General features: G+C 46.7%; 1 protein-coding gene across 5 annotated transcripts in view; it reads right to left on the bottom strand.

Moving 5' to 3' along the window:
• TTLL4 (tubulin tyrosine ligase like 4) overlaps window positions 1-26,049 on the bottom strand; it is a 58,341-nt gene that overhangs the window by 9,599 nt on the left and 22,693 nt on the right. For 3 of the 5 annotated variants that reach the window (XR_003677722.2, XR_003677723.2, XM_024124777.3), the window contains exons 2-17: window positions 15,028-16,612; window positions 14,029-14,135; window positions 13,609-13,672; window positions 7,862-7,983; window positions 7,306-7,416; window positions 6,866-6,942; window positions 5,967-6,158; window positions 5,784-5,866; window positions 5,423-5,551; window positions 3,925-4,047; window positions 3,524-3,622; window positions 3,060-3,194; window positions 2,485-2,640; window positions 1,099-1,201; window positions 262-472; window positions 51-121 (exon numbers count right to left, since the gene is read on the bottom strand). Coding sequence is in view for 3 of the 5 variants with exons in the window: in XM_024124777.3 (XP_023980545.1) it covers window positions 51-121; window positions 262-472; window positions 1,099-1,201; window positions 2,485-2,640; window positions 3,060-3,194; window positions 3,524-3,622; window positions 3,925-4,047; window positions 5,423-5,551; window positions 5,784-5,866; window positions 5,967-6,158; window positions 6,866-6,942; window positions 7,306-7,416; window positions 7,862-7,983; window positions 13,609-13,672; window positions 14,029-14,135; window positions 15,028-16,514 (3,270 nt within the window). In the remaining 2 variants the exon portion in view is untranslated. Of the gene's footprint in view, window positions 1-50; window positions 122-261; window positions 473-1,098; window positions 1,202-2,484; window positions 2,641-3,059; window positions 3,195-3,523; window positions 3,623-3,924; window positions 4,048-5,422; window positions 5,552-5,783; window positions 5,867-5,966; window positions 6,159-6,865; window positions 6,943-7,305; window positions 7,417-7,861; window positions 7,984-13,608; window positions 13,673-14,028; window positions 14,136-15,027; window positions 16,613-24,970; window positions 25,036-26,049 lie in introns of those variants that run through there. The other 2 variants (XM_055090069.1, XM_024124778.3) reach the window with 2 other exon arrangements.

Below are 26,049 nucleotides of genomic sequence, written 5' to 3'. Positions count from 1 at the left end.
GAGGGGCCTGAGGTAGGACTGTCCCCCTTCACCCCAGTGGCACTACTCACCACTGGAGCAGAATCAGAGATGGCTCCTGTGTGGAACCCTTTGTAGCACCAACTCCGAAGCAGATCTACTCCTAGGACAAGATTAACAAGGGTGGGACTTAAGAGGGTGGAATCAACGGGCCTATTCTTCTTGCCACAGAGGCCCACTTCTTGGTCTATTGGGATTTAATCTCTCATTAAACATGGCATGTGGGCAGGGAGGACACATCACCTTTGAGCTTGTTGCCATGGTACTTCTGTTCCCACTGGGTGGTGAGAATGTTGAAATATCGTGGCTGCTCAAAAAAGCGGAGATAGCGAGAAGAGATTCGAGAAGGAAAAATTCGTTCAAATTGACCACGGCGAGAAAACTCATCCTCCATCTCAACCAGAACACGAACATCATCTGGCGTCAGGACATCCAGCACAGATGAGTAGAAGTCCTGTGGCCCAAGGAACAGGGGGGAAAAGGGTATGACAAAGAGTGTAAGCCAGAGGCAGAGAATCAAAAAGCTGGGGGATGGGGAGTACAGCTCTGGGGTCCTAAGGCTCCAGGACCAAAGGACCACCAAAGCAGTCTGGTGGGCCCACTATGGACCTCATCTATTCCCAAGTCTGCTGAGCTTATTCGGGGGATGAAGAGACTCTTGGCTGGGGTGAGGGGAGACAGGGGGCACAGAGGTTAAGTGATTTGTTGGATGAAGTCAAGATCAGAATCCAGATTTGGCCACAGCCTTGTGTCTGCCACACTTCCATCTGACTCCCTCATCTGCTCTGAGAAAGTCAAGCTTTCCAGGAACTCAGTGCCCCTCAGGGAAAGAAACCCAAAGGGTCTATAGCTCTACAAGAAGGGTGGGCTGGTACAGCACTTTGCTAAGAGCAGTGGTTGTTGAACATGTGATAAGGGCCATCAACTCTCCCTGGAATGACATACATTCCAACAAATCCCTGCACCCCAGGGGATGTAGAAAACCCTGCCCTAGAGGGAAGAAAAACTGCTTGCCTTGGGGCTCCACAGGTTTGACCTGGGAAGCTTTCTACTAGCACTGGGGTGAAGGCAATTTCCTACCTGATCAGGAACTTTCTGGGTCAGGTAATAGGCTTTCTTCATCTTCTGTGCAGTGAAGTACTCCGGGGCCATTCGACATCTGTCCCTGGGGGAGCTGGGCAGGCTAAGGCAGAGGGTGGAAAGGGGCAAAGGGTAAGGTCAGCAGCTTCACAACCTGAGGACATGTAGAGAGAGGGTCCAGCCCAGGAAGACACACTTCTCAAGAGAAGGCAAAGAAGGATGGACAGAAGTTCGTTACGTGAGTAAATCAGACTGCAGTGCACTGCATTCCAGTAGCCTGAGACTCAAAGATGAAGTACCATGTAAGAACTAAAAGAGTACAAAGTACCCTCTTTAAGTTGTATTTAAATGATAAAAAAGGAGGACCATGGAACAATCACTGTATATATTTCAGTTTAGTTTAATTTAGTGAACACTTACTATAATAAATATCCAGCTTGGCCCTACTGGCTATGTGATCCTGGACAAATTCCCTGACCTCCCTGCACCTCAGTTTCATCATACACATTACAACAATTACTGCTGAGAGAGACACAAAGATGGTCTCCAAGAACCTCACAGGATGGCATGTGTCAAATGACAAATAACTATAGCACAGAGCCAAATATAAGTCTACAAGGTACAGTGGGGAAAGCAAGCTTTGTTACCAAAAACTTGAGCTCCCTTTCCTCAAGAGTGGTTCTGAGTGCTTTGGGGGTGTGGAGGAGAGAGCCCACATTGAGCTGGTTTCATGAAGATGCTGCCTTCAGCTAGGCTTTGATGGATGGGTGAGGTTGAAACAGGGAGGTCTTGCTGAGTGGAAGGAGGAAGAAACCCCATGAGCAGAGGAGGGGACACCATAGCGGAACAATGAGAAGCAGTGAACATTTCAGAGAGGAGACTAGACTAACTGATCCTTAAGGATTTTTCCAACCTTGAGGTTCTATGAGCAATCCAGTTTGTCAGAGCACAGGAGCTGGGAAGAGGAATTAAGGGAGGGGTGCCTGGGAAAAAGAGGCTGGGGCCTTGAATGTCTGCTTGAGGGGTTTTTTTTTTTTGGCTGTGCCGCGCGGCTGGTGGGATCGTAGTTCCCCGACCAGGGGCTGAACCCAGGCCCTCAGCAGTGAAAGCGTGGCGTCTTAACCACTAGACTGCCAGGGAATCCCCTGCTTGAGGAATTTAAAGCTGATCCCCCAGGCTCTGTGGGGATTCCTGGGCAGGGGAGCAATTAAGCAAACAGGCTTTTAGGGGCACTGACATGGCAGTGGTGTGTGAGTAGATTGCAGGGTCAGACCGAGCAGCAAGGGAGACCAAGCAGGACGGAGCGCCCAGACACCAACCCTTCCCAGAGTCTCTATGGGGCTGCTCGTGCTGCCAGCCAAGCTGCAGCCAAGCAAGGAGGCTGACCTGGTGGTGGAGGTGGTGGAGGTGGTGGAGCTGCTGGAGCTGCTGCAGCTGGAAGCGATATCCTCTGCGCTGGGCAGAACAAAGCCAGCCAGGTTCAGAAGGTCACGGATCATCTGGCCTTTGATGCTGATGTCCAGTGGAGAGTTGGAGTGGAGGCTTCAGGGAAAGGATCCAAAGAGTGGTAAAAGCAGTTGCCAAAACTGTTTCCAGTCACAAGTCCCAGTCAATGCCAGCCCCGTTTACATCCAAACTCATGAGCACCATCACAGAGGTCTTCTTGCCCCACGGATAGTGAATAACCTCACACAGGGTGGTTCCTGCCCATGACCTTGCTAGGGAAAAGCATGCAGTAGGCATCAAGTCTAAAAGAAAAGAGTAACTTTTAACAATCTGTCTCCAATGTCAGAGAACCTTGAGATAATGGCAAAGAATAAGGGAATGTGTAAACAGACCATGAAGGGAAAACACATATTCTAGTGAAGGAAAGGTTTTCCCAAAGTCAGCAAGACTGGAGCAGAAACAGGATCATGAGGACACAGAAAGGCTTCTACTGTGAGTGCCCTTAGAATACCTACCTTGGGGAGATGTTGACTTCCAGGACCCAGGGCTTGAGGTTCTCATCTAGCATGATGTCAAAACCGAAGAGCTCGTGGCAGCTGTAGGGCCGCCGCACGTACATCTTCAGCAGGCTGGTCACATAGGGTTCTGACCTGGTCACAGGGAGGAGAAAGTATTCAGCTCAGCTCCTCCCAAAGGCTCTACCTAGAGCTGCCCTGCCAATGGAGTGGCTCAGAGACAGAAGAACAGAAGCAACCCAGGAAAAGAGGCTCTCAAGAGATGTCTCTGATCTGGAGCCAGCTTCTGGGGATGAAGTTCAGTAGAAGAGCAGAATTTAAGTCTATCCATTCCTTCCTAAACCCTGTCCTCAGAAACGGAAACACAGCATGGTCAAAAGTCTGGAGCACAGCAGGGTGGAGGTCCACAAGAAAAGGGTGGGTTCAGTGGCAGGCCCCATACCCAGGGTGGCAGTGTGACTCACGAGATGATCGTTTTGACAACAACGTCCTTTATCTTCTCCCAGATGGCATCACTGTTGACTCCCTTCTGGCTCAGGTAGCTCCATAAAGCCTTCAGTGCCCTGTAAGGCAGGAGAGGAGGAGGGAGAATTTAGGGTTGTATTCTCCGAATGAGCGATGAAGAAAAGCGAAGGAAAAAGGAATGAGAGGCCCAAAGGTATCTTCTTCATATATCTTCTTTTGATGTTTTGAATTAAGACAGAAATGAGTTAGATGCAAACAGACCAATTCTGAATTGCCAAGTGTTTATATAATCTCTGGGTCTTATATTAATCCTCCACTCACCACCCCCCCGAAACCTCCCCAAACCCCAGAACGTTGTGCTCCTCTAGACCTCCACTTGATGGGGACACTGTCTGGGTACCATTTGTGGCCCTGGCAGGCCGTTTCATCTTCATTGGCCTGATACTCGACATTCTTTTTATTGACACTGTAGTTGGTCAGGTGCATGAACTTGTTGCCAAGGCTCTTCATGGAAGGGGAATACCTGGAAGTGAGAGGAAAGGCAGAGGTGAGATGGTGAGATGGCAGATGGATAATGGTCCAAACATTTCCCCACATCCTGAGAAGGCAAAGGACAAGTGGACAGATCTTTTCAGATGCACAAGGGTCTGAGAAGTACACCTACTGTTAAGGTTTCCAAAACACCACAGATAAACTCATCTCCCAATTTATCCCACCTCAGTCCTGCAGGAAGACCCTCCCTATTCAGTGAAGCAGAGGACCTCCTTATTTCCCCTTCCACATATAACTGTGATTTATAATAACAAATATACATATTGGTCTCTGCCCCCAGCCCCTGACACAGAGCTCCTAAAACCTTTGTAAATTCCTAAGTGGTAAGAGTACAAGGAGCATCTTTGTTCTCAGATTTGGTCTTTGACCCCAGTTCCTGACACAGAGCTCCTGAAACTCTTATAATTTCCTGGGTGATAGGAGCGCCTTTTGTTCTAATGAGGCGACATTGGGTAAGATCCTGGATGGCTCCTGGATGAGTCACTGGAAAGACCAAGCCATGGTTAGACAGGTGGAAGTTTCAACTCCCCCCACTCAACTCCCAATCTCTTTAAAAGGGAGAAGGGCTGAAAATGGAGTTAATGCTCGATCATGCCTAAGTGATGAAGCCTCCATAAAAATCCCCAAAATATGAGGTTCAGAGAGCTTCCGGGTGGGTGAACCTCTGGAGGTGCTGCGAGAGCAGCCAGCCCAGAGAGAGCATAGAAGCTCCGTGCTTCTTCCTACATACCTTGCCCTGTGCATCTCTTCCATCTGGCTGTCCTTCTGTACCCTTTAACACATCCATCTTTCATAAATCAGTAAACATAAGTAAATAGGTTTCCTGAGTTGAGTGAGCTGCTCTAGCAAATTAATCAAATTGATACCCCTCAGCCCCGGCCCCAAGGAGGGGGTCATGGGAACCTCTGATTTATAGCCAGTTGGTCAGAAACACATGCGGCACCCTGCACTTGCAACTGGCATCTGAGGCGGTGTAGGGAGGGGCAGCCTGATGAGACTGAGCCCTTAACCTGTGGGATCTGATGCTATCTCCAGGTAGAGAGTGTCAGAATTGAGTTCAATTGACACTCACCTGGTGTTGGGTAGAACTGCTTCGTGTGGGGGAAAAAAACCCACACATTTGGTGCCCAGAAGTGTCAGAAGTGAAGTGTTTGATGTAAAAGTAAAGGAGACACACAGGAGAAAAGGAAGACTAGGTTTTCCCAAAGGCACCCTACCTTCTCCTTTGCAAACAAAAACTACCAAAATATTGGTTATTTTCCTGTTTGGTGTCCTCTGGTTTCCCTCCCTGGAAGGAAAGCAAATCCCCAAAGCTGTCAGGATGAGGCCTCTCCACTACCACATACTTGCAACTGGCAAAGCGGACGAGTCCATCTGAAAAGAGGTAAATCCGTAGAGGATCATAGGAGGTGACGTAAACATAGATTCGCAGATCGAACTTGCTGCCGCTGATGAGGTAGGGTTTGTGGAGATACCTACACAGGGAAAGGCCAGCTTCAGGGACAGGACAGATGAGATAGGGCTTGGTAGGTAACTGAGCCATGGCAAAAGCCGGCTAACGGTCCCCAGGACAAAGACCTTTAAACAGCTGGCTGAGGAAGTTTTTTGGCTGGGAGGACAAAGGACAAAAGAACATCATGAAAAGAGAACCTCCAGGCTGAGAAGATGGGAAACGGGGAGCAGGATCTGAGCTGGAGACTGGCTCACCTCTGTACCAGAAGGGGCCTTCGCTTGGGGAGCTGACTCCACTTGTGAATGACCTGGATGCCAATGCCTCGAGCAGATGCTGGCTAGAGGTCAAAGGGAGAGGAGAGGAGCTGTTTACCTGGCCAGACACTCTGCTGTTCCCACTCTCAGGCCCTGGCCTGCCACCTGCCGTGATCCACTCACTGGTTTAACAATCCACTTTTGGCGGCTGCTGCTCTCCCAGGCTTTGCGCAGAAGCTTGGCATCCTGGGGCAGGATGAAGGACTGGGGGAAGAAACTGAACTCCTTCTTGCCAAACCGGCTCTGCATGCGGGACAGGTTCCGCCACAGTCGGTCCTTTCGCCCAATCTGGAATGAACCTGGGAAGTGATTTAGCTACAGAAGGGACAAAGGGTGAGAGTAGGGAGAGAGAGGGTCCAGGTGAGACCACAAGGAAGACAGCAAGATTCATTACACCATTTCAACATTCAAAGCTCCGGTTCCGTCTGATTATCACCATCTAAAGGTCCTTAAGTATTCAGCTGCTGAGCGTTCACCAAAAAATGATTAAAACACAAACACAACAAAACGGAGTGCCCTTTAGGAGTCAACAGTTCACGACATAAAATAGTAACTAAGACAGACATAATATCACCTTAAGAGCAAAGAAAAAGCTGTTAAGTCTTTTTCCATGCCTGTAGGACAAAGACAGGAAAGTACCTGGCTTTCCTGGGGAAAAGGGACTATTCATTCCAGCACGAGACCAAAGTCCTCTTTACACATATTCAGCTTGGAGGAATGGAGGCAATGTGCAGCGGTTACAGGAGAAACATAATAAACTGAAAACTGACACTGCATCTCAAGACACTAGAGGAAAAAGTGTCTTTTAGAGGCTGCAACTGTCTAAGACACTGCAGCTGAACTACTAGACATGTGTGATCTGCTGGGGGCTCACCCCGCACCTGCCTCCTACACTTCCTCCACTCCCCTATGAACCCTCCTGACTTCTCCATGGTCATCCTCCTCTTCCCCCACTTCCAATACCAGCCTCCTCCTGCCCAGTCCGGAGTCCAGGGGAAGAGTGGCTCAGAAAGGGCCCCTACCTTCTGATGCTCCTGAATGGATCGGAAACTAGGAGACTTCATGTGGTGACCCCAGCAGCCCAGCCAGTCATCATTCCCTACAGAAGGCACATCAGGAAGTCAGTCCTGCTGGCAGCTTGGTCCCTGGGACAGAGAGAGGCTCAGAGGCCCCAGAAATACCACTGGGCCTGGGCATAGCTCCCAGCCCCGGTTTTCTAAGAGTTGCCATGGAGCTGTCCTACATGAGGCCCTGGGGTCAGGACTAGAACAATGGGCCTCTGTCTTCCAATTTTGAGGAACAGACTCCAGCCCAGAGGGATTTCAGACCTATGTCCTCCTATGAAGTTGGAAACTTCAGGACAGGGTCCCCACATAACAGGAGGTATATCTAGGGCTCCGTTCCTGCCCCAAGACCATCTGTTGGGGCAGAGGACAGGCTCGAAGTAAGGCAAGTGACTCACTCTTGCTGATTTTGAAGTGGGACCGTCCAATGGTCTGCTTGACAATGTTGGGGGTCACTGTGCTCATCTTCCACCGGAGCAGCTTCCTCTGCTCCCAGGGAAGTTTCTCCACTGGGGGAAAGCGGGGAGGTTGGGGGAGAGTGTGGAGAAGAGCAGGAAAGTCATGGTGAGAAGAGGTAAAAGATGGCACTGTTGCTCAGCCTTCCCTGGGTAGGCAAGGCACTAAGTATTGCTCCATATCAGAGTTTGAAAGGAGCACACTTTGGGGAAGAAAGGAGGCTGCACAGGTATGAGGAAAACAGAGAGGAGAGGCGGTTGAAAGGGGAAAGATGCAAGGTTAGAGGGCAAGAATGATCATGAAATTATGGGGCTGAGAGGGTCAGCCAAAGGATGGACAAGATAAAGATCCCCCCATCAGACTGGTGAACCAGGCGGGGAACCAAGCACCAATACAGCCATTCTGGAAAGCCCCTTCCACCCTATTGCCACCTCCTCCCAACTTCGCTAGCATCCTTCTCCTGGGGGTTCTTCTGGGCTGACACTTGGCCAGGTTTACCTCTCTCATCCAGAGTGCCAAAATAGATGGTAGGGGGCACGTTGGGAAAGAGACTGTAGATGAGGGCTGGTCGGACAACTTTCTCATTGGAAAGGGGTTTGGTCAGAATCTCCATACAGTTCCTAAGATGAAAAACAGAAATGTGGTAGAGAAAGGGAAAGCCACAGCCCTGAGTGCTGTCACTATTACATATTTCTTTCAGGGCGCTATCTTACACTTTGATTCTACAAAAACAAGTGCTCAATAATTATTTTGCAAATGTTAATCCATAAGGTGCTACGGCTAACCTATACAGTCACACCATTAAAAATCACCTAACGAGGACTTCTCTGGTGGTGCAGTGGTTGAGAGTCCGCCTGCAGACGCAGGGGACACGGGTTCGTGTCCTGGTCCAGAAAGATCCCACATGCCGTGGAGCGGCTGGGCCCGTGAGCCACGGCCACTGAGCCTGTGCATCCGGATCCTGTGTGTCCGGAGCCTGTGCTCCGCAACGGGAGAGGCCACAACAGTGAGAGGCCCGCGTACGGCAAAAAAAAAAAAAATCACCTAAAGACAAAGTTTTCCAATACTTCATTCTATGAGACAACTCCAAAATTTCCTGTGACAAGCCACAGGCTGAGGAGGTTCCTGAAAAGAGTGGTTCTGAGAGCAGGTAATGAGTTTGAGTGGATACTAGTAGAGGAATAGACTACACTAAGACTAAGAGAAATAACAAGGAGAGAAAAAGAATGATATGGGTAACTAAAAAGGAGGAAAAGGAGAAAAGGTAGAAAAGAACTAAGAAGAGATACAGAGATTTTTAAAAAGAAAAGGGGGAAAAAGGCAACAGAAAGAAAAGAAGTAGTGCTACTCCTAACTCATTTTACATTTATCTGAAAATATATGGATGATTAATGCTCTTCTCTGTTTTGAAAATGATTCGTTAACATCAGATTTTTACATAACAACGTGGTAACACATGTCTGGGAATCTGCGGCAGTGGGCCATGGGGTCCCTATTGTTATTCCAACAATGTCTTGGCCAAGGCTAGCTCAAGGAGTCTCAAAATAGTGAAAACCTCAACTATCTATTGACAGACCCAGACCATTTCTTCAAACAGCATTGAAAGTGGAGAGAGTAGTTATTACTCTCTATACTGAGCTATACGATCCACAAATATTTTTTAAGATTAATTTTTAGCTTATGAAGAGCCACTCTACTTGTAATTTTGCAGCACAACAGAAATAGGCACTGCATGTAAAACACTTCAGTGTTTCAAACCTTAGAGATTTTTAGTGCATTTTATTGGGTCAAGTTAAATATTAATTCCTAATTAAATAAACCCAATTAATTCAACTCTATTCCTCATTTCCAAAATATTTTACTTTAAAGGCTTTTCATTTACTGAGTATCAGAATTTAAGATTGTTGAAAATCAAGGAGAATGAGTTAATGTTTAAAAACAAAGACAAGACAGGAATGCAAAATGGTACAGCCACTCTGGAAAACAGTTTTGGCAGTTTCTTAAAAAACTAAACATGCAGGATTTCCCTGGTGGTCCAGTGGTTAAGACTCTGTGCTCCCACTGCAGGGAGCTCAGGTTCAATCTCTGGTCAGGGAACTAAGATCCCACATGCTGTGTGGTACAGCCAAAAAAGAAAAAAATCAAACAAAAAAAACTAAACATGCAATTACCATAGAACCCAGCAATTACACTCCTGGGCATTTATCTCAGAGAGACGAAGACTTATGTTCACTCAAAAATATGTACACAATTGTTTAGAGCAGCTTTATTCATAATAGTCAAAAACTGGAAACAAACAAAATATCCTTCAGCAGGTGGCTGGTTAATCAAACTGTGGTCCACTGATACCATGGAACACTACTCAGCAATATAAAGGAATGAACTATGGATACATGCAACAACCTGGATGAATTTGCAAAGAATATGCTGAGTAAAAAAAGCTAATCTCAAAAGGCTATATACAGCTATCATTCCATTTGTATAACATTATTTTTGTGTGTGTGTGTGTGTGTGTGTGGTACACAGGCCTCTCACTGTTGTGGCCTCTCCCGTTGCAGAGCACAGGCTCCGAAGGCGCAGGCTCAGCAGCCATGGCTCACGGGCCCAGCCGCTCCGCGGCATGTGGGATCTTCCCGGACCGGGGCACGAACCCGTGTCCCCTGCATCGGCAGGCGGACTCTCAACCACTGCGCCACTGGGGAAGCCCTGTATAACATTCTTGAAATAACAAAACTATCAGTTGCTAGGGCTTAAGAAGGGGATGGGAGTAGGAAGGAAGTAGGTGCACTCTCAGGATAACAGGAGGGATTCTTGCAGTGACGGAAATGTTTACATTTTCACTAATGTTAATGTCTTGATTGTACTAAATTGTACTATAGTTTTGCAAGATGTTACACAGGAGGGACTTCCCTGGTGGCACAGTGGTTAAGAATCCGCCTGCCAATGCAGGGGACACGGGTTCAAGCCCTGGTCCGGGAAGATCCTACATGCCGCGGAGCAACTAAGCCCCTGTGCCACAACTACTGAGCCTGTGCTCTAGAGCCCGCAAGCCACAACTACTGAGCTCGCGCACCACAACTACTGAAGCCCATGCACCTACAGCCTGGGCTCTGCAACGAGGGAAGCCACCGCAATGAGAAGCCCGCGCACCTCAACGAAGAGTAGCCCGGCTCGCTGCAACTAGAGAAAGCCCGTGGGCAGCAATGAAGACCCAATGCAGCCAAAATTTAAAAAAAGATGTTACGGGCTTCCCTGGTGGCGCAGTGGTTGACAATCCACCTGCCGATGCAGGGGACACGGGTTCGTGCCCCGGTTCGGGAAGATCCCACATGCTGCGGAGCGGCTGGGCCCATAAGCCATGGCCGCTGAGCCTGCGCATCCGGAGCCTGTGCTCCGCAACGGGAGAGGCCACAACAGTGAGAGGCCCACGTGCCGCAAAAAAATAAAAAATAAAAAAATAAAAAAAGATGTTACCACAGGGGGAAAATGAGTAAAGAATTCAGGGAATCTCTGTATTATTTCTTAAAACTGCACGTCTACAAATGTCTCAAAAGTTTAATTAAAAAAAAAAATCTTTGTTAGCTGCCTCTCAGGAGTACTGAACTTAACCTCAATGGGTCTGGCTTCTGGTTTAGCAGTGCTAGAAACCTTGACCTTGCAAATAGTTACTTAACTTCTCTGGTCCTCAATTTTCATGTTTGAAAAAAAGAGGCTGGTCTTGATGATTGCCATCTCTAAACTTATACAATTCTTAGAAAAAGAATATGGAACAGAAAATGTAATAAACTATTGCTGAATAGAGAAGGAGAGGTAGTGTTTTCAATGATCTTTCTGTGACTGCAAAATTTTCTATAATAAATATATAAATCTTTCATAATTGGGAAAAAATAAGATTTTGCAATCCAAAAATATTTCTGATTTTAGTCAAAATGCAAAGTAGTTTAGAATTCATCAACCTCCATTTGCTTGAACTCATGTTTTAAGCTTCATATAGACTGTACATTTTGTAGAAGTTAAATTAATTAATGAGCAAATAATTAACAAACACCTTTTGTGAATTTTATCTTATAAATCAGAAAGGTTAAATAAAGGGCTGTTCAGCTGCCTTGAAGTAGGCCTGAAGACAAACCTAGATCGCCCTTAAGTGTGGAAAAGGGGTTCCAAGTCAATTAAATGTTAAATATATTTCTCTTCTGGAGAGTGGAGGTGCTTAGTCAACATCCAGTATATACGACCAGGAGTAGCTTTGCTTTTCTGAAAGAACAATGGGTTAGGCTTAAAGTAACAGAATTTATGCACCAGATTCAGGATACCTATGACAGGATTTCTACTAATCTTCACAGAAAGTCCCAATTCTGTCTCTCCACTTTCCAAACAACTCTCTCCACCTTGTTAGTTTGGGACTCTAAAACTAGTACGGCCGCTGCACCATGTGAATGTGCACCATCACATTCAGAGATGCAGCCTGCCTTGTCCATACTAATCTTAGGTGAGGCTAACTTTTCCTCTTAGCTTCATCTAAGGCACAACTGACACAAAGGAAAGCAACCACAGTCTGGGTGCTCCACATGCTAGGCTAGCCTCAACACATATGGCCAGATTTTAATTAAAATTAGAATAGAAATTTTGCTTTTTTTTTACATTTTCAGTAGAAGTTATTTTTTTTCATATTTATTTATTTATTTTTGGCTGTGTTGGGTCTTCGTTTCCATTTATTTATTTTTGGCTGCGTTGGGTCTTCGTTGCTGCGCGCAGGCTTTCTTTAGTTGAGGAGAGCGGGGGCTACTCTTCATTGAGGTGCATGGCCTTCTCATTGTGGTGGCTTCTCTTGTTGTGGAGCACGGGCTCTAGGGCGCACAGGCTTCAGTAGTTGCAGCATGTGGGCTCAGTAGTTGTGGCCCTGTGTTGGGTCTTCGTTTCCATGCGAGGGCTTTCTCTAGTTGTGGCAAGCGGCGGCCACTCTTCATCGCTGTGCGTGGGCCTCTCACTATCGCTATGTTATTACATCTATAATTTGTTATTTCATTTATTTTGGAACATTTACTTTTTTTTAATTAATTAATTTACTTATTTATGGCTGTGTTGGGTCTTCGTTTCTTTGCGAGGGCTCTCTCCAGTTGCGGCAAGCAGGGGCCACTCCTCATCGCGGTGCGCGGGCCTCTCACTATCGTGGTCTCTCTTATTGCGGAGCACAGGCTCCAGACGCGCAGGCTCAGTAATTGTGGCTCACAGGCCCAGTTGCTCCGCGGCATGTGGGATCCCCCCAGACCAGGGCTCTACCCCGTGCCCGCCGCATTGGCAGGCAGACTCTCAACCACTGCGCCACCAGGGAAGCCCAAGGGTTCTTTTTAATATCTAATAATAATTAATGAAGACAGAGCTTCATATTGAGACAAGGTTGGAAGTGATGAGGGAAACAAGGAAGATTATATTGAAGAATGTTAACTTTCTACCCAGAAAGGTGATCTATATGATCCTTAAGCAAGTTCTAAAACTCTTTAGCACAATGACATGTCCTCATTTATAGTAATTTCCTCTTAGTCCTGCATTCCTTCCTCTCCCTGGACTCCCCATCTCAGTTATACAGCATTCTACAACTATCTGTTTTACAAAAGAAGGGTTTACATTAAGAGACTGACTTGTTGGTTCCCTAGTTAGAGATGGGTATCACTCAGATTCCACAAAGGGCAGTCAACAAAATAATCTAGATTAAAGCTAGCGAATTTTAAATTCAATTTCTTATTACTAAGGTCAACATCAGTCTTATAAAACTAACCTCTGAAGGGAGCAGAAGAGCATTGCAAAAAGCTCCAATTAGCAGTATATCTATCTCAGAACTGTTTCTGCCTGTGGGACACACTCATAATGCAAGGTGGCAATTACCCTCAAGTGGGTAGCCTAACTAAGAATCTACCTCAAACAATATGGGTCTTCATTAATTAGTTATTAATTTTCTAAATACTTCTTGAGATTATTTGCTTTTTACTTAAACAATTTCTTGAAGCCTAAAGACCAAACTGCAGCCTAAGAAACTTGGTACTGTTTTTAAGCCCAACTGATAAAATATGCTTCTGTTCCCTTCCACTGTTTCCTGTTTGAAAACTAAAGTCCTAATGTAAAAATTTGGTAAAAATGAGTTAGGGTTAACAGGGCCATTAATTAATGACTTAGGTGATTAATCTCTTTATAATCTTAAAGAGATGGAAAATGGGCCTCTACCAACGATCTACACAGCCAGCACTCACCGAGAGATCACTGCTACTGACTCGCTGGGGGAAACAGCATTGCATGAGGAGCACTCTGAGTCTCCTGGGGGTGAAAAGCAGAGAAGTCCCAGCTAGGAGAGGCTGCCACACAAAGTCACCAAGCCCAGGCAGCTCTTCCTCGGACATCTTGGCTCAGCCTGCTTACAGAGCCACAAGCACCCACTGCTGCCTTGCTTGGCCTCCCCGAAGCTCGACAGCAGCAGGGAGAAGGCAAGACTCGGGGGATGGGGGGCTAGAAAGCAAGCCCCCCAAAAGCCACTACCACCCTTAGACCCCCAAGGCGAATGATGAATGTAGGTGACAAAGTGAGTTAAGGATCTGGTACACAATTGTTAGTCCCCTTACCTAGCGGTGGTGACCCATGCCCAGTTGGAGGTGAGAGGGGGGTCCCCTACTCACCCTCCTCTTCATTCTCATCATGGTTGCAGCAGTCTTCCAAACCATCTATTAGCTCTTCTTCCAGATCTTCAGCTTCAGCCTGGTCTAGCTGGAGGTCAGTAGCTGAACTATAAGAAAGAATCATGCCCCCGGCCCAGCCAACTCCATAAGAGCGGTCACAGTTGGATTCTCATTCCTTCATCATCTCCCAATGTTTGTCTCTTCCCCAGTCACCAATCTGCTGGCCCTTGCCTGGGCTTTACAACTCATTCCTCTTGTCCTCAGAGCTTAGGTCTAGTCATAGTTCCTCAACCCTACATCCCCTATTCTGCAGAGAGGCACTATGTCTTCCATCTTCTTTGACGTCCTTCATAGCATATAAAAACAAAATTCTGAATACAAAACACCATCAATCAATGTGTGGTAATAGACATCAAAGGTCCCTAGACTTCTCTCTGGGAACTGAGAACAAGGCCTTGGTGGACCACGGTTCCAGAGAAGTAACAAGGCACAAGAGAAGAGGCCAAGTATGTGTATGCCCTAACTCTGAAACGGCTATCATACCAGGAATGACTGAGAACCTGATTTGGTTTGGAATTAAGTAGAGAAATCACCGTTCCCAACACATGATGTTTGGAATTCTTATTTTTCCCTGGTTATAACCTAAAGCAAGGCTTAGCAAACTCTTCCTCTAAAGGACAAGACAGTTAATATTTTCAGTTTTGTGGGCCATTCAGTCTGTCGCAACTACTCAACCCTACCGTTATAACAAAAAAGCAGCCACAGACAGTAGTAAATGAAGGAGTAAGGCTGCATTTCAATAAAACCTTATTTATAAAAGCAGGCAGAGGGTGGGATTTGGCCTCCAAAGTGTAGCTTTCTGACCTCTGCCCTAAAGTGAAAACCAAAATTCTAGGGCAGTTAAGAAACAAAACCAACCTCCAGAGACAGATGGTCAGTGTCACCAAACATGTATACATGCTACTGCTTTAAATGAACCAAAAACTTTCCCCAACTTACCCAATATCCCTAGCAGGTGAGTCCAGCTTCCTGGCTTCCTTAGGCTCCTCCCTCCCAAGCTTGCCCAGATGGATGGAAGAGAGGCGGGTGGCCACCTCGGCCACGCCAAGGGGCTGAGAGGGAGAAGGCAGAGCTGGAGTTTTGTCTTCTCCAAGAGGTGGGGAGTCGATTGCAGATCCACAGGCAGGGCTGCAGCTGAGCCCACTGGCGTGTGAGGCAAGGAGGTGAATGCTGATGTGTTTGGTACAGAAGACTGTACTGTCCAGCTCCATGGTGTCCGAGGCTCCAGGGAGGACCCTACTGTCTGCTCCAGCATTCTCCTGAGGGAGCTGCTGGCCTACCACAGCTGGTTTCCACCACCTGTTCCTGTTGAGGACATCCCACTGCAAGCTGGGGTTCATGAAATAAGACTGTTCAAAATGGTAGCCTTGCCTTGGCTTCTTCTCAAAGCCTCTTGCAGTCAACTTCCTCACGGCCTCAGTGAACAGAACCTCCTTAGTCAGATTCTGGGAAACAGAGTCCCCATTCAGGCCATAGGGATGTGGCTCTGCCCCTGTGGCTAAGTTACTCCAGCTGTAGTGGGGAGAGGCAGCACTGGTGGTGGAAGCGTCTAAGGAACTGGGGGTAGACAGGGTGCTGTGGGAAGGGTCATCATCTAGGACAGTGCCACTGCTCTTGGGCACCTTGTGCTCAACAGGCTGGAGTGCACAGTCTCCAGTGCCCCCTGAATGATGCCAGGAGACAAGCTGGACCTTCGGTGAGGATACTGGCTTCAGGCCTTCTGTGGCCTGCAATAAAGGCACTTTAGTGCTATTTGGCCGCATGAAGGAGTTGTTATTTAGCATGGGCTTGTAGGAAGAGGAAGAAGAGGAGAGTGGAGACGGGGTCTTCCCTGAGATGGCAGAGGCCAGGCTCTTCCCTGAAGGATTTTCCCCAGCCGCTCCCAGTGAGAGGTATGGTTCTGTGGATGAGGATGCCATGGGGGAGACCTTGGAAGAAGTGGCCTTATTGGCAGTGAGTCTGATAGGGAGGCTCTTTTGAGGGAGAGAAAAAGGTCTTTTTTCTGACGGGCTTGAACGCAAGCAGAAAGACTCCAGCTGCTGGTATGGTCTGTGGCCGTAGTTGGAGCGGCGGTAGAGCAGGGTGCTGCTGAACAGGTCCGGGAGGGAGTGCAGGTAACAGGAGTTGCTGTGGCCTGCAATGACAGCCGTGGTCCCGGAGTTACATAAAGTGCTGGGGCAAAAGAAGTATGCGGGCTGCGGTGGGACACCCAAGAGGCCTGGGCCCAACCCTGCTGACAGTGTTCCCACGTGCTTCTTCTCCAGCTTCCAGATTGGCTTCACCTGCTGATGAGCCTGAGCCCAGACTCTGCCCTCAGAGGGTTTCTCTGGCGGCGGGGTAGGCACTGTGCCTGAGGGCCCACTCGACTTAAAGCTGTTTCCCTGGCGGAGGCCAATACTGTAGTGCTCTGTTCTTGCTGAGGCCATGAGGAGCCCACATCACGGCCACGCGGCCTCATGGCCCAGCTCAGGTAAGGTGCCTCGTACCTCCACCAGCAGTAGCCGCATCCTTGAGGTCCGGCAGCCTGAAGGGCAGAGAGACAATTGGGAATGTTACAGTCCTAGAAGGACAGACACAGTGCTAGAGTGGTGCCCAGGCAAGGAAGAGCCCCACCTCAGCACTTCTTGGGCAACCAGTCTTGGTCATCAATTGGGGCCCTGGGAGAAGAACACTAGATCCTTAGGGTGTTTTCAGTGGACTTCCTGCTGCCCTCATGCAACCAAAGCTGGCTCCATCAAGGACTGGGACACTAAAGTGCCACCAGTGTGAGTCTGTTCACATGTTGCCACCCTCTCACTCTGAGAGCTCTTTCCTTTCTCTCCAAAGAAAAAAATCACCTTTCTGTCTCATCATCCACAACTTTACACAAGTGGCTTCCTTCCCTCACCTGACACGAGTGTGCCTAGGAATGAGGCAAGTCTGGGTGTGGCAGAGAAACCAGCTAATACCTTCCTCCTCATCAACCAATTCTGAACGGTCAAAGATCATTTGAGAAGCTTATTTTACATCTACTGCTCCCTCACCAATTCTCAGCTACCCCTGATGTGGTCTGCTTTTCACGGTTAAATGTGACAAGTTCAGGTAAGAGCAGAGATTTCTCCTGCTGAGCTCTGGAGTGCATTCTGGAGCTGAGCTGCATTTCGTCTCTTCAAGCGTCTTGCCAACTATATAGGCTTAAATTCCAACCAACATGTTGTGGGGAAGAGAAGAAACAAGATGGAACTAGACACCAACATTCTTTTTATTTAAGGTGTCTTTATTTCCAGCAGCCACAATGGGACAGGAAAGGTCAGAGAGTAGAATACAGAGGCGAGAAGAGGAGAGAAACTTTCTTTATTCCAAATCCCAGCCTTCAGTTTGGGCTGATTTGGGGGAAGGAGAGCCTGTCTCTTACATTTCCTCATTGAATCTTTCCTCTAAAGCAAAACCTCTGAACAAGCCTGTAGTTCTGGGTCCCCAACAGTCAGTTTAGTATGGTCTTTTGCATTCTAAACCAAATTCACAAAATATTCTGCAGTTTTCACACCTGCAGGGCAAGGTGGGCCTGCTTTCACAACAGCATCCAGGGGAAAAAAAATACAAGACCCTTTTATAAGAAGTCATTCATCTGGGATAATTCTGAATGAAATCCTGGCATCTTCAACAAGTGTTTTCAGAGTGGCTAGAGGGAAGGAATTAGCAGAGAATTTTTTTGCTCAAGTTTCATTTGAGACACACAGTCAATGGGGAGAGGACTTTGTATTTTGATAGGAGAATTCCTGTCTACAGCTACAGGAACTGTTGGTGTTGCCAACAAAAAGCCTGCAGAAGCCACATGACATCACCCTCTTTTCCTGAAAAGGCTGACCTATGTGGATTCTTTCTCAAGGAGAGTACCAAAAAATCACTGCCAATGTTCAAAATGATAGTGGGCAAAAGACAGCATAAGGGCTAAAACCAGATATGATGCCAGTAACCGCAAATTAAGGTAGCAGAAAATGGACCTCCACCAAGTCCAAACTATGGAAATACTATGCGGGGGACAATTATACTCTACTTATGGTAGAGAAGCACACACAAAGGGAAAAGTCAAATCCTGCCAGTGATTTTATAAGACCACACACCTGAGTGTGTGTCATGCACACTCAACAGATTCACGTCCCAATTCACGTAGTCATCTTTCAGGAATCTACATCTTTCCCCACCAATGCAGCACAACAGATTCACCAAAGTGATGGCAAAAAGGGCTAAGGAAACAAGATTTCAGGCTGGTGCTCCCTGAATATCACCCAACTTGTGGCTCCTCACGTGCATCCTCCTATCTCAGACCTTCATGTCTCTACAAGTATCGTTCCCTAGAAGCCTTTCCTCTCTTCCACCAGACAAAAAATAAACAGCTCAAATATCACTTTCACCAGGCAGACTTTCTGGACTCCCCAGTTCAAATAGGATGCCTCACCTCTTGTGCTCGCCACCATCACTGTCTGTATTACACTGAGCTTTAATAATGGACTACTCATCTGACTAGGAGCAAGGAGCATGTTGTCCCTCCCCGATGTCCCCAATATAGGGTCTCACCCACAATAAGTGCTCAATATTCTGTTGAATAAATAAACTGAAAAAAATGCAGTAAATAAAGGGGAAATACACTAGAACTGATGAATGCTAGTTTGGGCACCTAATAAATACCAGGTACTATGCTCATTTAATCCTCACAAAAACCCTATGTTCAATTTGCTGATGATGAATCCAAGACTCAGTAAAGCTAAGTAACTTTTCTATAATTAAACAACCAACAAGGAGTGGCTAGATTAAAACCTGAGTTTGACTCCATGCTGCCTCTTAAATAGAAAGGAAACACACACCTAGGCCCTGTTCCCTCACTTATCCCTAACATTCAGTTACAAGACAAAAGGCAGGTTGGAAACACTCCTCCACTGTTTATACTGAGCCCCTTTGCGGGTGAAGTGCCCAAGAGCACACCACTGCATCTTCATCTGCACCGCGGGCAAGTCCACTTTCCCTCATAGACATGGGTACCCACTGCACACCTCGGGGCTGGGCGAAGAGAACCCTCCTCTCTGCACACACTGCTCAATGTCTGTCTCTCTGCATCCCTCCACACGAATCCTCGGTGCCAGGAACACTGGACGCAAGTGGCCCGGCATCTAGCTGGCTTCACTTCTAATCCAAATGAGGAAGACAAAGGCGAAGGATATACTCCCACCCTCTTCAGAAGCTGCGGGTGGCCTGCTGGGCTAGTGCCAGAGTAAAGTGGATTCTCTTCTCTGTGACTAACAGGATTCTAGATCTTGTATGTGTCTGCAATGGCCATTTCCCACAGGGCATTTGTTTTTCCTTGTCTGACTTATCTTACTTAGCATAATACCCTCTAGATCCACCCACGTTTTTACAAGTGGCAAGATTTCTCCCTTTTTATGGCCAAGTAATATTCCACTGTATATATGTACCACATCTTCTGTGTCCATTCATCTATCACTGGACACTTGGGTTGCTTCCATAACTTGGCTATCGTAAATAGTGCTGCAGTGAACACTGGGGTGCTACCAGCATCTCCTTGTTGCTGCTACTTTACTCAGTGTAGGAACTCTGCCACAGCCACACCCAACTGCTTCAACAGTGCCTTTTCCTCCAGAGGTCTGCTCCAAAATCCTCCACAGCTCCTCTCTTTTATCCTCTCTCTCACATCAAACCAATCTGCTCTCACCACTTCAACTATTACCTGCAGGAGAAGAGTCACTTTTCAGACCCGACTTCTCTCAAGCTCTGTGTCCTCATCGCCAACTGTCTTCTCCACCTTTTCCACAGGCAAGTCCAACCACTTCAGCCCCGCTTGTCAGATCAGCTCTGCACTCTTTTTTTTGGCCACGCCTTACGGCTTATAGCATCTCAGTTCCCCAACCAGGAACTGAACCCGGACCCCGGCAGTGAAAGTGCCAAGTCCTAACCACTGGACCTCCAGGGACTTCCCTAGCTCTGCACTCTTGACATTCCAGTTTCTTTCAGTGGAAACTTCTTTCTCTCAGTCACCTAAGAGGAAAACTTAAGTCACTTCTGATTTCTTCCTTTCTCTTAATCTCCAAAGCCAAACCAGTCACAAAACTTAAGAGATTCTTTCTTCATGGCATGCCTCCTCCTTTCATTTCCACCACCATCCCAGATCTGGACTACTGCAACAGCTTCCAGACTGAAGTTTGTGTCTCCAGGGTCTGCCCTTCCTAATTCCATTCTGCAGGCAACCTCCAGATTAACTTTGCTTAAATATTACTTGATCAGTTACCTTTCCAAAAATTTTCCTTGGGTCCTCATTTAATATCACAGTAGCCCACCAACGACCTGCATCAGAATAACCTGGGGTGCAGATTCCTGAGCCCCACTTTCAGAGAGGATTCAGTCTGGGGTGGGGCCAGGGATCTGTATTTTTTTGTGTTTTTTTTTTTGCGGTACGCGGGCCCCTCACTGCTGTGGCCTCTCCCGTTGCGGAGCACAGGCTCCGGACGCGCAGGCTCAGCGGCCATGGCTCACGGACCCAGCCGCTCCGCGGCATGTGGGATCTTCCCGGACCGGGGCGCGAACCCGGTTCCCCTGCATCGGCAGGCAGACTCTCAACCACTGAGCCACCAGGGAAGCCCCAGGGATCTGTATTTTAAACAAGCCTTCTAGATGATTCTCATGTAAGTCAATAAATAAATTCCAGACTTCTTAGCCTGAGTCTGGCTTCAGTCTTTTTTTAAGGCGTATTTCCATTTCCTTCCACCTTGAACTCTGTTATACGACCTGTTCTGGTCTTATACTAATCCTTTCAAACCTGTCTGCAGGCCCTTACTCCACTCAGCCTCTTCCTTCTGAATCCTTATCATATTTTATTTACCTTTTCCAGGCCCAGCTCAAGCTCCATCCTACCCATGAATATCTGTTGTGTATTTATTCCTCGAATTTGATACTTTGTAAAGGCTATCTTTTACCGCTGTTCTCTTCTCATATGAATATGCCTCATAAGCTCCATGATGGTTTTTATAGGAAAATCTTGTGTTTCTGTAACAGATAAATGCATAGCTATGCCAGTAGAAGGAGGAAGATCACTGCCCTAGTCTGGCCTCCTCCTCAGCAATGCTACCCAAGCCTCCCCGCAAAACGTCATGAGATATTAAGGCTCCCTAGAACAAAGTTTAAAAATTAATTGACTTGAGGGTGATGAATATTTTCAATGTCAGTTATACCTCCACAAAGCTGTTAAAAAAGAAACAATTTTTTTTTTCCCTTAAAGGGATAAGAAAGGAAGGTAAAGAACTGCTGAGCATTCTGAAGGTAAACAAAATGGCCTCAAACATCCTTTTCTATTTGCATGACTGGCTCAGTCCAATTCCTAGTCCCTCACCCCCCTCACCAAGTGCAGGACTGTTGCAGTAGCATCCTGCCTGACGTCCCTGGATCCAGCCTCTCTCCTTCTAAAGCATCCAGTCTCAGGAATCTCAACATCCTGCTTTGCCATCTTTAGACAGCATTCAGAAGATGTCTATCTCATTCTGCCTTCCACTCTCTGTGAGGTCATTTTGCCTCAAGTTTCCTCCTTAAGTGAGAGTGAAAGACAAGCAGTCTATGCTAGAAAATCTATGACTGTTGTCTCAAACCATCAAGTCACGAGGGGCCAGGCCCAGACCAACTTGGACAAAGTATCTATTTCTACAGAAAGCAATTATTCATTACACACTGACTGTATCACTCTCCTACATTACAGGAGTGTATGTGGCTCTTGGGATCTGAAGTTTCCTTTTCCTCCTCCATCTCAGTGTTTCCCTCAGTCACCAGGGGAACTCAGGACATCGGAAACGGTTCAGAGTCTACAGTCATAAGATCTCTGATGAAATTACTTTAGTTGCTCAACAGTTATGTAAGAAGGTAGAACTGACTTGTCTGAAATCAAACAGAATGAGGAGGAGTATAGGAATCAGACCCATTTTCTCTTATGAGATAAATCCCAAACTATGTCTCCCTAAAGAAAGCTAGAGGAGCATGGAACTTCTTTAAAGCCCTGTGAAGAAAGGAAGGCCAATACCCCAACCCTAATGAGAAGGAAGGGTCACTACCACAAGTTGAGAAGGGCAGCTCTTGTAGAACACAGTTATGTAAAAGTAGTTAGCAAACCTCAGGAAAAAATACAGCTTACAGCAGCTAGAGCTAAGGGAGGTCCATCTGCAAATTACTAAAAAGTGAAAACAGTTGAAGGTTTAACATAATTAAGTGACTAGCTCTCCTGAAGCCTTGACCTTCAGCAGCTTCTGAAAGAAACCTCAGGTGAGCTCTCTAAAGCAGTGGTCCTCGAAGTGTGGTCCCAGACCCTGAGGGAACCCTAAGACTCTTCCAGGGGTTCCACTAGCTGAAACTATTTTCATAACAAAACTAAAATGTGATTTGCCTTTTTTGACTGTGCCAGCCTTTCCACTGATGGTGCAAGAGCAATGGTGGGTCAAACTGCTGGTTCCTGAGTAGGAGTCGAGACAATGGCACCAAGCGAGATTCTTCACCACCACACACTCCTTCACTGTACAGTGAAAGAAGAAATGCCAGCTTTACTTATAAATGTCCTTGATGACGCAATAAAAATGAAATCTCAATCCTCAAGTACATCTTTTTAATATTCTGTGTGACAAAATGAGAAGTACATATAAAATAGAAGACGATGGTTGTCTCTAAATAAAGCACTTGTTTGAATTGCAAAATTTCTCTGTGGAACATCATGCTTACTTGAAAGAATGAAGTACACACAAGTGATGATTATTCAGACGTTGATACTTGGCAGGCATTCTCTAGAAAATGAAACAGAGTAAGCCTGTCGCTTCAGGGAAAACAGCTGACAGTGTTTGTTGCCAATGATAAAATTTGAGCTTCCAAGAGAAAACTATAATTTTGGCAAAAATTGTATCTGCCACCATGAGCTTGACAGTTTCCCAATACTTAACCATCTTTCTGATGAGTGTGGTGATAATATATTGGTTTTTGATACTATAAAATAAAATGTGGCAACATTTGTAAGATCTGCATAACTCAATGAACCAGTATTTTCCAAATATCTATCACACAATGTCAAAGAATCAGGCATGGGTAAAAGGTCCGGTCAAAGTCAGAGACAGACCAATGGACTCTAATGAAAACAAAGTATGAAAAGCTCACTGATAACATTTCAGATTCCATTGCAGCTAACCTTCATAAAACCACCCCTTGTTAACTTCTGTGTAGTACCAAAGAAGAATACCCACTATTGTCTGAAAAGGCCATAGAAATATTCCTCCCTTTTCCAACTAATTATCTATGTGAGGCTGGATTTTCGTCATCATTCAATCACAACAACATATCAAACCAACTGAATGCAGAAACAAATATGAGAATCCAGCTGTCTTCTATTAAGCCAGACATTAACGAGATTCTCAAAAATAATGCCACTCAAAAAAAATAAATAATGCCACTCTTCTCACTAATATTTCTGAAACAATAGCGTTTTGCATTTTTAAAAATGCTACTTATGTTTACTTGTAATGAGTTTATTATTATTTCTAAATGAATTAATAAATACTTCAATTTCTAGTATGGAGTAGATATATATCCCACACTACAAAATACACTGAAGACCCCAAAGAGCTTTAAAAGTGCAGATAAGAGGGACTTTCCTGGTGGTTCAGTGGTAAAGAATCCTCCTTCCAGTGCAAGGGACGTGGGTTCGATCCCTGGTCGGGGAACTAAGATCCCACATGCCGTGGGGCAACTAAAGCCGCGCACTACAACTACTGAGCTCCCGCGCCTCAACAAGAGAGCCCACGTGCCGCAAACTACAGAGCCCACACGCCCTGGAGCCCACGTGCCACAACTAGAGAAGAGAAAACCCACACGCCACGCACCACAATGAAAGATCCCGCATGCCTCAGCGAAGATCCCGCAGGCCGCAAGTAAGACCTGAAGCAGCCAAAAATTAATTAATTAATTTAAAAAAAAACTGCATATAATGAGAACCTCTGGTCTAGAATAGCACTGCCTGCCCAGGATGTCCAAGAGGCTCCCAAGGACAGGGCCCTTTGTATCTCAGGGCCTAAAAGAAATTAGCACTCTCAGTATTTGTTCCAAAAATACCAGGTCTGGCTTCCCAGTTCTGCCAGAAGAGAGGACGAGAAGTTCAGGGCATTAAAGAAAAGTTTTCTCTGCATTTCACCAACAGATCAAAGCATCTGATTGCATGCTAAAATCCAGGAAGCCTATGACCAGACAATTCCAAGGTCATAGAAGGAATCTAGCAGGAAAGCTACACTCAACTCCACATCGTGAGTACCAGATCCTGAAGTTAAAGGTTCATCTAAGTTTTTCAGGTGAGAGCTGGGTGAAGAATTAAAAACAGTAAAAAACAGGATTGGTTCAAGATGGCGGAGCAGAAGGACATGCACTCACTCACTCTTGTGAGAGCACCAGAATCACAACTAACTGCTGAACAATCATCGACAGAAAGGCACTGGAACTCACCAAAAAAGATACCTCACATCCAAAGACAAAGGAGAAGCTGCAGTGAGACAGTAGGAGGGGTGCAATCACAATAAAATCAAATCCCATAACTACTGGGTGGGTGACTCACAAACCGGAGAACACTTATACCACAGAAGTCTACCCACTGGAGTGAAGGTTCTGAGCCCCATATCAGGCTTCCCAACCTGGGGGTCCGGCAATGGGAGAAGGAATTCCCAGAGAATCAGACTTTGAAGGCTAGTGGGATTTGATTGCAGGACTTTGACAGGACTGGGGGAAACAGACTCCACTGTTGGAGGGCACACACAAAGTAATGTGTGCATTGGGACCCAGGCGAAAGGAGCAGTGACCCCATAGGAGACTGAACCAGACCTACCTGCTAGTGTTGGAGGGTCTTCTGCAGAGGCTGGGGGTGGCTGTGGCTCACCACGGGGACAAGAACACGGGCAGCAGAAGTTCTGGGAAGTACTCCTTGGCGTGAGCCCCACCCCCCTCCCCGAGTCCACCATTCGCCCCACCAAAGAGCCTGTAGGCACCAGTGCTGGGTCGCCTCAGGCCAAACAACCAACAGGGAGGGAACTCAGCCCCGCCCATCAGCAAAGAAGCGCATTAAAGTTTTACTGAGCTCTGTCCACCAGAGCTACAGCCGGCTCTACCCACCACCAGTCCCTCCTCTTAGATAGCCTCATCCACCAGAGGGCAGACAGCAGAAGCAGGAAGAACAACAATCCTGCAGCCTGTGGAACGAAAACCACATTCACAGAAAGATAGACAAAATGAAAAGGCAGAGGGCTATGTACCAGATGAAGGAACAAGATAAAACCCCAGAAAAACAACTAAATGAAGCTGAGATAGGCAACCTTCCAGAAAAAGAATTCAGAATAATGATAGTGAAGATGATCCAGGACCTCGGAAAAAGAATGGAAAGAGGACTATGTACCAGATGAAGGAACAAGATAAAACCCCAGAAAAACAACTAAATGAAGCTGAGATAGGCAACCTTCCAGAAAAAGAATTCAGAATAATGATAGTGAAGATGATCCAGGACCTCGGAAAAAGAATGGAAGCAGGGCTTCCCTGGTGGCGCAGTGGTTGAGAATCCACCTGCTCATGCAGGGGACACGCGTTCGTGCCCCGGTCCGGGAAGATCCCACATGCTGCGGAGTGGCTGGGCCCATGAGCCACGGCCGCTGAGCCTGTGCGTCCGGAGCCTGTGCTCCGCAACGGGAGAGGCCACAGCAGTGAGGCCCACGTATCGCAAAAAAAAAAAAAAAAAGAATGGAGGCAAAGATAGAGAAGATGCAAGAAATGTTTAACAAAGACCTAGAAGAATTAAAGAACAAACACCTAGGAGGGACCTTCAAGATGGCGGAGGAGTAAGACGTGGAGATCACCTTCCTCTCCACAAATACATCAGAAATACATCTACATGAGGAACAGCTCCTACAGAACACC

The sequence above is a fragment of the Physeter macrocephalus genome, chromosome 2, assembly GCF_002837175.3.
Source record: "Physeter macrocephalus isolate SW-GA chromosome 2, ASM283717v5, whole genome shotgun sequence".
Taxonomy (NCBI): Eukaryota; Metazoa; Chordata; class Mammalia; order Artiodactyla; family Physeteridae; genus Physeter; species Physeter macrocephalus.
Note: the sequence above shows the minus strand (reverse complement) of the source record. Positions and strands in the feature narration are given on the sequence as shown.